At 44.8% G+C, this 11,272-nt stretch overlaps 2 protein-coding genes across 2 annotated transcripts; both read right to left on the reverse strand.

Moving 5' to 3' along the window:
* Positions 1-301: 301 nt before the first annotated feature.
* On the reverse strand, positions 302-2,306 carry LOC118364152 (trypsinogen-like protein 3). The gene is made up of 5 exons (XM_035745381.2): positions 2,149-2,306; positions 1,540-1,714; positions 974-1,229; positions 730-863; positions 302-523 (listed from the first exon to the last, which is right to left on the reverse strand). The coding sequence occupies exons 3-5, from the start codon at positions 1,098-1,100 to the stop codon at positions 338-340; spliced, it is 447 nt and encodes a 148-aa protein (XP_035601274.2). The 5' UTR covers positions 1,101-1,229; positions 1,540-1,714; positions 2,149-2,306; the 3' UTR covers positions 302-337.
* A 5,679-nt stretch (positions 2,307-7,985) lies between these two features.
* LOC118364621 (apolipoprotein C-II) lies at positions 7,986-10,050 on the reverse strand. Its single transcript, XM_035746321.2, has 4 exons — positions 9,948-10,050; positions 9,094-9,156; positions 8,586-8,787; positions 7,986-8,492 (listed from the first exon to the last, which is right to left on the reverse strand). Exons 2-4 carry the CDS (start codon positions 9,140-9,142, stop codon positions 8,405-8,407), a joined length of 339 nt encoding a protein of 112 aa, XP_035602214.1. The 5' UTR covers positions 9,143-9,156; positions 9,948-10,050; the 3' UTR covers positions 7,986-8,404.
* Between the last annotated feature and the right edge of the window lie 1,222 nt (positions 10,051-11,272).

Genomic DNA, 11,272 nt, shown 5'->3' on the forward strand with positions numbered 1-11,272 from the left:
ATATCCCAGGACAAACGACTGCATGGTTGGAGGATTTATCTTCAGGAAATACACTTTGGGGTGTCCAATTCCAATTGTTTGGAGAAGTAAACTAAGTAATTGAGAAATTAAACTTCCTGCAGACTTTAGTATTTTTCTACATGGTAAAATATGTATGTGTTAATGTGTGACGTGTTTTAGCCAAGAAATCTCTCAGAGGTTTGTGATAGGCCAGTATTATTAGTCTATGTTGCCCTCTGCTGGGGAATTAAAACAACGCAGGCCGGATATGATGGAATCAATGGGGCAGGTGAACAGAACATTTCAGTACATATCACTTTATTGTTTTTATTTTCAATCACCATGTTGTAGCTGCTGCTGGGGTGGTCCACGCAGGTTCAGGTGTAGGATCAGGGGTGTTCACGATGTTACTGATCCAGTCAAGGTACAGGCACAGGTGGGTGTACAAACCAACGTCAGAAGAACTGGACCAGAACAACCCCTGAAGCTCACCCCCACACACCACAGTACTGCCCTGGTCAGACTGAGAAAGAGAAAGAGAGAAAGAGAGAGAGAGGTTAAAAGTAGACATGGAGAACTCCCAGAGTATGGTGGCACAGTGAAATTAAAGTACAAAGGAAAATCTTGATTAGCTCGTTGATCATAATATTCTCTGACACATTTCCAATGCAACAGCCAGAGATACAAAATATACATGTTTGCAAAGCACCGTGCTGTTGATGTACTGACCAGGCAGTTGTCTGTTGAGATGATGGTTTTAGCACAGAATGCATTTTCAATCCAATAAAGGGGAAAGGCTGTCTGGCACATCTTGTCATCAATGACCCGCTGTGTTTCACACTTCAGGATTAGATTGGGCTCGTCTGTATGGAGGGACAGACACAGGGACTCATGGGAGTTTATTTGGTGCATATCTATTCCATTAAATTGGGTTGAGGCATATAGCCCTTCCCTGGCTTTATGGTACACTCACCCTGTCCCGATACGGTGGAGCCCCAGCCGCTGACCAGACACTTCTCGTGGAGCTGAGTGCAGCGTGTGGGTAGGGCTACGGGCATGACATGCTGAGTGAACCGGGCAGGCTCTGCCAGCTTCACCATTGCCAGGCTATGAGAGGGGCCTCGTGCGTATGGCCCGTGCTGCACATATCTGGCCACCCGGAGGTGTTGCTCTGTCCCTTCCTCCACTGTCACATCATGCTCCCCAGAGAAACCATAGTGTGGCCAGGTCTGAGGAGGAGTGGAGTGGAGAGGAGAGGAGAGGAGTGGAGTGGAGAGGAGAGGAGAGGAGTGGAGTGGAGTGGAGAGGAGAGGAGTGGAGTGGAGCGGAGTGGAGTGGAGAGGAGTGGAGAGGAGTGGAGTGGAGAGGAGTGGAGAGGAGAGGAGCGGAGTGGAGTGGAGTGGAGTGGAGTGGAGCGGAGTGGAGTGGAGCGGAGCGGAGCAGAGTTTAACAAAAAATATTTGTTTGTTTTCGGTGAACATATGGGCTGCATGCATTTTACACTGATTTGGGAAAAAAGAAAAAAGGGGGAATACCTACTCGACAAAGCAGTTCCAGGCAGTAAGCACCCACCACTCGTTGATGAGGGCACCACTACACCTTTCCTCCCCATACCAGCCCCCCTTAGTGTTCCACAGGTAGACCTGCCAGGGTCTGGAGTGGGGTTGGCAAACTTCCTGCAACAACGCTCCATTCTCCTCCACTGGAACAGCCGCTAAATGAGAGAGAGAGAAATGGTCATAGTATAGCTGAGTGTAAAGACTGAGTGTACAAAACGTTAAGAACACCTTCCTAATATTGAGATTCACCCAGTCAGTATATGTCATTGAAAGAGCATAATGTTCAGTACACTCAGTGTATTTTATTTTACTAGGCAAGTCAGTTAAGAACACATTCTTATTTTCAATGACGGCCTGGGAACAGTGGGTTAACTGCCTTGTTCAGGGGCAGAAGGACAGATTTGTACCTTGTCAGCTCGGGAATTAGATCTTGCAACCTTTCGGTTACTAGTCCAACGCTCTAACCACTAGGCTACGCGGCCGTATATCTCCCTCCCTAACCTGTCTCTAAAAGAAGGTATCATTCTTCATGCTCTTGCATTGCATAACTGTCTCATGATGCTGTAGATACTGTGTATTACAGTCTTACCTGCACACCCCAAAGCCAAGGCCAGCAGTAGCAGCTTCATCATGTCTTGGTCTCTGTATTAGACTCTGGGTTTAGTCTGTGGTTCTTTTATACCTGTGTATCTGTGTCTCTAGCCTTTAGATCTCTGGGAGTTGACTGCCTGGGCTGCACCTGTGCTTTGTTTTCCTGGCACTTCTCTCATGTCTGTGACTGGGTAGTTATGGTTATAGGCCCCCATTCAGTCCACTACAGATTTGTTTGTAATATACTTTTTTTTTATTTTTATTAATCTTAATTTCAGACAGTTTTCTAGAGCAAGAAAACAATCCTGCAGCAACAGGACATGTGAGTTATTATGTGCACTATAATCCATGGACATTTTTGTAAGGGTTGATACAGGGAAAATCTGGGAAAATCAAGTCTGAAATTTCTAGGTGGAGATGAAATACTTCAGGAGCCTTTTTAAACCTCAAATACACAATAAGCTCCTGCAACAAGGTGATCAGATGGAGATCTTACATCTGTATAAGAGCATACCATTTACCATTTTTGACCCCCAAGTACAAATATACAGTATTTTATTTTTACATGATTTAAACAACAAACAACAAAGCAAAAACAAACAAACAGAACAAAAAACGTCCCTTTCATTTAAAACACATGTTGGCCCTTTAGTATGAGACGCATGTGCTGTTCTTTGTAGTACAGGTGCTATGTCCTTTTACTGTCACCATTGGGAAAAAACGAATAAACAAGAGCGATAAGGCTTCTCATATAATTCCTAGCATTTAGAGTTAATATTTCACTGTGATGAAAGTACTCAGTGGGATCTACCATTATGTAACCCCTTGTATCAATGTGCAGTGCCCTCGTTTAGTAATATCAAGTGAGGCTATTCATTAACTGTGGGTTGATTACTAAGAGAAGGCAACAATGTGGCCTTGTGAGACAGATAAAGTTGTGAGAGAATTGGGAAATCAAGATGGGGAAACGTAGGTACTCAGGAAGAAGCCTACTCAGGGATTTGAGGTATTTAGTTTGAATACATTTTGAGTCCGTTTGAATGAATCTTAGACTGAGGCTACATCAGATTGGCCATATCCCTGCTAGTGTATCACCACCCTATGAAGAGATTAACTAACAGTTCAAGATGTTCTTCTCTGTGGTCTTGTAGCTCCAGGCTCTTACATCTTCAGTGAACATAAGAATCATAAAACACGGGACGAGATGTTAAAAACTGTCCATTGTGCCAATAGATGGAATGCACTCACATGAGATTTGCCATGATGTTGACAGAGTGGCATGGGAGGTTTATTTCTTAGACTGGGGTAAGATGTCAATTTTGGGACACATCCTCAGTAGTGTGCCTTCGAATCAGTGAGTGTTTTGGCCTTTAATCACTAAACACCCTCATCAAAGGTGGCCAGCTAAAGGGTAATCAAGCCTTAGCTTGTGTCCCATGCCCAATTAAGATGTCCCACGGGACTATGCAAGGCAGGGGCGTCCTCTTCCCTGAGCCAGCCATACAGCTGACCGCATACCTCATATGGCCTCCTCAAGTTGGAGGGATCTGAATTGGGTTCTCAGGTGGGGGTGGGGGGTCATGAAGTTATAGCCCAGCAAGGGTCCTTCCGTTTGATCCAGATCCACTGGCTGCCTCTTTCAGCTGCTTGAGAAACTGCTCTGACGGTCTGCCGCAGAGCCTGTCCATGGATTCCAAGTTCTTTCAGCAACCTGATGATGGAAGAAGCCACGAATCCTCTGCATCCCACTTCAACTGGCCAGACCTTTGCATTCCAGCCACGCTGAGTTGCGTCTGCTGCCAACTCTGTGTAACGCAGCCTCTTCAACAGAGTTTTCCCACGGGACTGTGAGCTCTATGATGTACACAGCCTTTCGTGAAGGGGACCAGAGTACCATGTCTGGCCTAAGGTTGGTAGAAGCAATCTCAGGTGGAAAAATGAGTTGCTGGCCAATATCGACAAGCATCTTCCAGTCCCGGGCCAAGGCTAGGTGTCCAGTTTCTGGCTTTGTAGGAGGATACTTGGGCCTTTTCTGTCCCTCCCGGATGAATGTTGTTGTTTTGACGGGATTGCTTGTTTTTGGAGGTAATGAATTGGTTGCACTCCTCTTGGTCTCAAGTGCTGCAGCCAGGCTCTTGAGGACCTGATTGTGCCTCCAGGTGTAGCGGCCTTGTGAGAGGCTGGTCTTGCAACCTGTCATTATATGCCTGAGAGTCGCTGGAGCTGGGCAGAGGGGGCAGGTCGAGTCCTCGCCATACCATTGATGTAGATTTTTTGGTGATGGAAGCACATCATAAACAGCTCTTATGATGAAGCTGATGTTGCTTGCCTCCATTTGCCAAAGCTCACTCCAGTTGATCTTTCTCCTCTCCAGGCCTTCCCACCGCGTCCATTGCCCTTGTTTAGCAAGAGAGACAGCCTTTGCACTTCTTGCAGTCTCCTCCTGTCTGCGCACCTCCTCGACCACCAGCTTCCTGCAAGTTCAGATGTTGTTGCCTTATGGAACGTTGGTTTGCTTGCTGCCAGGCCAAAGCCTCCTCTTCCATGCTGGATATTCCCCACAATGTCTTGGTGTCTCAGGGCTGATGTTGCTTGCTGCACAGCCTTGGATGATGTCCATTTCCGTCCAGTTTGTAGGAGAGGTGCAGCCTTGCTAATGGTCTGGTCTTTGGAGTCCTTCAATGTCATCTGAAGTCTTACTTTAGAGCACTTGTACTCCTCCGTTAGACTTGTAAGAGGTAGTTCAAGGACCCCTTTGCTATAGAGGCCGATGTTACTCAGGCATCGTGGGACACCCAGCCATTTCTTCACGTATGAGGTAATGGTTCGCTCCATATTCTCCACTGTTGTTAATGGGACCTCATAGACGGTGAGTGGCCACATTACCCGGGGGAGAAGTCCAAACTGTAGGCACCAAAGCTTGAGCCTCCCAGGCAGTAGGGTCTTGTTGATGTTCTCAAGACCGTCGGCGATGTCCTGCCTTACTTGCTGCACTTGATCTTTATCCCGGAGGCTTTCGTTGTACCATCTACCCAGGCTCTTGATGGGTTGCTCAGATACCGTTGGTATCGGGTCATCTCCAATGCAGAACCTCACATCTTTAAGCTGTCCCTTGACTATGGAGATGCTTCGAGATTTGCTTGGCTTGATTTTCATCCGGGCCCACTTGATGTTATCCTGCAGTTTTGCAAGTAGCCGCCTGGTGCATGCTGCAGTGGTGGTCAGTATAGTCATGTCATCCATGTATGCTCGGATAGGTGGGAGACGGAGCCCTTCCTTAGTTCTCTCACCGCCGACCACCCATCTCGATGCCCTGATGATGACTTCCATGGCCATAGTGAAGGCCAGAGGAGAAATTGTACAGCCTGCCATTATGCCTACTTCCAAGCGCTGCCATGTTGTTGTGAAGTCAGGTGTTGTGAAACACAATTGCAGGTCTTGGAAATAGGCCTTTACCAGTGTAGTGATGGGTTCTGGTACGTGGAAAATGTTGAAGGATTCCCAGAGGAGTTCATGGGGAACTGAGCCAAAGGCATTGGCCAGGTCGAGGAAGATGACATAGAGGTCTCTCTTGTCCTTCTTCGCTGTTTGGATCTGGTGCCAAATCATACTAGTATGTTCCAGGCAACCAGAGAAACCAGGAATGCCTGCTTTCTGTACAGATGTATCAATGTACTTGTTCCTTTCCAGATAAGTGGACAGCCTCTGTGCTATTATACTGAAAAAGATCTTCCCTTCGACGTTGAGAAGGGAGATTGGTCGGAATTGACTGATGTCTGTCGATTCCTTCTCTTTCGGGATTAGCACACCACCAGCCCTTCGCCATGCCTTTGGTATTATTTCCTTCTGCCACACTATCCTCATGAGCCTCCAAAGAAAGCGTAGAACATCCGGGGCGTTCTTGTAGAGCTTGTATGGTACTCCGTTAGGCCCAGGAGCAGAGGCCGCTCTTGCTCTTCGGACAACGTTCTCTACTATCATATGTGAGGTCAAATGTATTATTTCTGTCTGTTATCATTGCAGCTTCAAAAGGATCATGAATAGCTCACTTTGAACCTTTCTGAGATCAGAAACCCAAAGGACACCCTTTATTCCCACTAATTTAGAAACTCAAGCTCTGGTTGAGAACCTGTCTGTCAGAAACAGTCACAGGAATCTGTGTTTTCTTCTTCCTCTATATGACCTGCTTCTTATATTCAGACGAGAGGCAGTTGACTCAGTGTTAGGTGATAGTTATGTACAGTAGGCATTGTGAGACTCTGTATTGTCCATATTGTAAACTCTGAGACATGATGTACACACAACCATATTGTCACAAACCTGTGGGAGATATGCATGAACATATCCCACCTCTCTCAACTTTGAACTTTGTCTGATAATAAAACACATAGTACAATGATCGTACTGACTCATATATATATATATATATTATCCTCATTGGCAGACTCGACAGCCTTGGTTTCTCAAATGATTTCCTCGCCTGGTTCACTAACTACTTCTCTGATTCTTCTCTGTATACATCAATGATGCCACTCTTGCTGCTGGTGAGTCTCTGATCCACCTCTACGCAGACGACACCATTCTGTATACTTCTGGCCCTTCTTTGGACACTGTGTTAACAACCCTCCAGACGAGCTTCAATGCCATACAACTCTCCTTCCGTGGCCTCCAACTGCTCTTAAATACAAGTAAAACTAATTGCATGCTCTTCAACCGATCGCTGCCTGCACCTACCCGCCTGTCCAACATCACTACTCTGGATGGTTCTGACTTAGAATATGTGGACAACTACAAATACCTAGGTGTCTGGTTAGACTGTAAACTCTCCTTCCAGACTCACATCAAAGATCTCCAATCCAAAGTTAAATCTAGAATTGGCTTCCTATTTCGCAACAAAGCATCCTTCATGCTGCCAAACATACCCTTGTAAAACTGATCATCCTACCAAATAGCCTCCGATACCCTACTCAATAAATTGGATGCAGTCTATCACAGTGCCATCTGTTTTGTCACAAAAGTCCCATATACTACCCACCACTGCGACCTGTATGCTCTCGTTGGCTGGCCCTCGCTTCATGCTCGTCGCCAAACCCACTGGCTCCAGGTCATCTACAAGACCCTGCTAGGTAAAGTCCTTCCTTATCTCAGCTCACTGGTCACCATAGCAGCACCCACCTGTAGCACGCGCTCCAGCAGGTATATCTCTCTGGTCACCCCCAAAACCAATTATTCCTTTGGCCGCCTCTCCATCCAGTTCTCTGCTGCCAATGACTGGAACGAACTGAAAAAATCTCTGAAACTGAAAACACTTATCTCCCTCACTAGCTTTAAGCACCAGCTGTCAGAGCAGCTCACAGATTACTGCATCTGTACATAGCCCATCTATAATTTAACCCAAACAACTACCTCTCCCCCTACTGTATTTATCTATTTATTTTGCTCCTTTGCACCCCATTATTTCTATATCTACTTTGCACATTCTTCCACTGCAAATCTACCATTCCAGTGTTTTACTTGCTATATTGTATTTACTTCGCCACCATGGCCTTTTTTGCCTTTACCTCACTTATCTCACCTCATTTGCTGACATTGTATATAGACTTATTTGTCTACTGTATTATTGACTGTATGTTTGTTTTACTCCATGTGTAACTCTGTGTTGTTGTATGTGCCAAACTGCTTTGCTTTATCTTGGCCAGGTCACTATTGTAAATGAGAACTTGTTCTCAACTTGCCTACCTGGTTAAATAAAGGTGGAAAAAAAATGAAAAAATATGAATAATGCCCCTCAAGAAACACAGGTTTCATACAAATTAAATACATACAAACCCATCATGGTTTTCTACAAATGCATGTTTTTATTTCAAGATACGTTGACATTAAAAAAACATTTTAAAAAAGTATTTTCCTACTTTCACTGACTTTGCTGATAGCTACTTTATTGTAGAAATAAATGTACTTCCTACGACTGTGATATGTGGTTGTCCCACCTAGCTATCTTAAGATGAATGCACTGATTGTAAGTCGCTCTGGATAAGAGCTAAATGACTGAAACGTAAAAGGTTGACATAAAATAATACTGTATTTCCATCTACACAGACTCCAGGGGGACGTCACCGAGGGTTGGAGGTCTGGTGAAGCTGATCAGAGGCTCCAGGATGAGAGAGTAGGGGCCCACAGCTGCGAAACTCCTCACAAAACAAAAAAAGCATTTTGAGGACGTTGGGGACACAGAGGGAAACAAGGAAGGGTCTTTACGGTTGGTAAAAGATGTGGTAGACCTGGTCCTGCAGGATGCCAGCGTAAGTCATCGCCGCCACGGTGGTGTCACTGAGGGCATTCCTGATGGACACAGACACATGGACAGTGCATTAACTGTCAGCCTGCTATCTTGACCTGTTGTTCCGTTCTTGTGTGTGTGTGTGTGTGTCTTACGCGGCCTTCTCCTTCAGCTTCAGGCCATCGATGCTGTCCAGCCAGCTAGAGGCGGTGCTGATGGACGTGTCGTAGTAGCCCTTGACGGCGCTGGTCAGCCTTTCCAGGGTTCCCTGCTTTCCATCAGCCTCAGCAACATCTGCGACCGGTTCCTCAGGCGTACCCTCCTCAGCTTGCCTAGGCAGACGGAGGCCCTGAGCACCTGGAAGGGGAGGGTTAGGGTTAGAGGGTCAAAATGGTTGGTTGGTCAGTCTGTCAGTTAGTCAATATTGCTGCTCGTGGTGCTCTTATCTGGAGTGTTTAACATTTCAAATCAAATCAAATTTTGTCACATACACAAAATTAGCAGATGTTATTGTGGGTGTAGCGAAATGCTATTATGATATGACAACCTTCTGGTATGCACAGTGAGACTGCATAAAAGACAACCTGGAACATCACCCGTATGTCAGTCAGTTAGTCAGTTAGTCAGTCAATTAGTCAGTCAGGGTCTTGACTGTGTACTTACTGAGGCCCAGAAGAGTGACGAGCACAGTGATGACCAGAAGCTTGTTCATGATGTCACTCAGATCTGTGTGCAAAGCAAACATCTTGGTGAGGGTCAGACAAACCATTCATCAACTTGTCCACTAGTCAGCATCATTTCCTCTTCCTTTCCAGCTCTGCTCTTAGCCGCATCTCATCTCAGGCTCATCTAATCTCTTCCATTTTATCTCAAACATGTATTTTAACATGTTTCCAATGACTACGGTAAGGCTATTCTGGGGTTGGCAATGTTTTTAATGACAATGAAACTATAATTTTTCTGGGTTTGTATCTCACTATGATGCAGCAGACCACATACAGATGCAGGATCTTACTTTGACCAGTTTCTCACAGCAGGAAAATAATCCTGGAGAAACAGGAAATAATCATTATAATATTATTATAATTAATGGCCATTTTTGTAGGGGGTTGATACATGTTTAGTTAGCAAATCAAGTCTGAAATTTTAAATTGCAAACTCTAGAAGCCTTTTTAAATCTTGAATATACTACAATTTTGCATTTCCTGCTCTGCCCCTGTTGTCCTGTAATAACAGGGTGATCAAATGAAGGTCCTACATCTGTATAGACATGCTATAATTTATTTAGTTATTCCGTTCAGTTGGAACCCCTCTCAATACCCTCTACTTGATCTCTCCCAGGGAGTGTTTTGTCCAATAGTCTGGAGACAGACGTGTAATACCCATCTTACCCACCCAATAACCATCTACAACACCTTATAACAGTGATATTATCATGACTAAGAGGTGTTTTCTTTTTCTCCATGCAGATGTGTGAACCAAACCAGGGTGAACCAAACGAACATGGCTGTACTCACTGTTTCTTCTCTCCGTACTGGGTGACAGGAATGAATAGCAGGCTGAGAGGCAGCGGTGACCTAGCCTGTATATATATGAGTGGGGATGTGTTGACTTGTCGTTCTCCGAGCCAAAGTGCACTCGTCTGAGATAAACACCCACTGTTCAGGTGTTTGTGTATGTGATAAAGAAAGTGAGAGAGACGGCAGACAGGGTCAACGATGGAGATGCTATGACAGTAACAGGTTCATCATTCGTTTATTTAGTATAATTTGAGTTTAGTGTCGGGAATCTGTGTATTTGCCAATCCAGCTGTATTGAAATGTAACAGATTTTGCTGATTGGTTTTGATTGGAGACTGGTTGACTTTTATTGGTCTTTATTAAGTCCGTAGAGTTCATATTACAAACCCCTACCAACACCCCCTTCCACCTACCCCCTCCCATGCCTAAGCACACAGTCCTAAGTCTAGATCAACAGTGACACGTCCGTCAGTCTGGTTACTACAGGCTAGCACAGACCCCACTGCGCTCAAATGGTGATGGTAAACGAAGACAAAGATTCGCCAAGTGGGGCTGGTTAACTATCGGTCAATGACTCACTACCAGTGGAAGTTACTGAATATCTCATGTGAAGCCCAGTGTTGTAGCTGTGGGCTGTTTAAACTGTATCATTCAAATATTCAGGTGTATTGTGATGAATCTGCCATGATCTTTTAGCTAGATCCTCCTAATAACCTGTCCTGGCTGTGTGTGTGTGAGGTCAAGTGATTTTACAATAGAGTATGATTGTACAATTCCAGTATTTACGTTACATTTCCTGTGTTAGACTTGATTGGTATAATGAGGGAGTTTCCTCACCCTGAAAGAGTTTATGGGCCAGGAGAAACTGTAATCCATGCTTCAGTTTTCTTTTAACAGACACTACAAACTCAACATTAAGTTGTGAAATACTGAACTTTGCCTTAATATGGAAAGCTTTTTTTCCATTCTTTGTTTACTAAATGTAGTGCTGTGTAAACACACTAGTCACCTGATTCCCAGTCACACGTCAGGTTGTTTTGTGTCCTGTCAATATGACCAGGTCTCTGGTCGGTGGTGGTGGTGGTGATAAACTGAAGGGACAGGCTGGTATGCACTGTAGCACTAAAGCAAAAACTTCCTGACCATATCCCTTCTCACTGATCATTGGTTGAATAGGGAGGGTTGTGCTCTTGATCATTATCCAATCTGTATGGCGCAGAATTAGCTTTTGGAGTGAAATTGAAGATCAAACTCATTAAACATATTTTAATAGGTGTATATGTCTTATTTAATTATTAATTTAGGCCCTTTATTTAGCCAAG

The sequence above is a fragment of the Oncorhynchus keta genome, chromosome 31 (assembly GCF_023373465.1).
Source record: "Oncorhynchus keta strain PuntledgeMale-10-30-2019 chromosome 31, Oket_V2, whole genome shotgun sequence".
Lineage (NCBI taxonomy): Eukaryota > Metazoa > Chordata > Actinopteri > Salmoniformes > Salmonidae > Oncorhynchus > Oncorhynchus keta.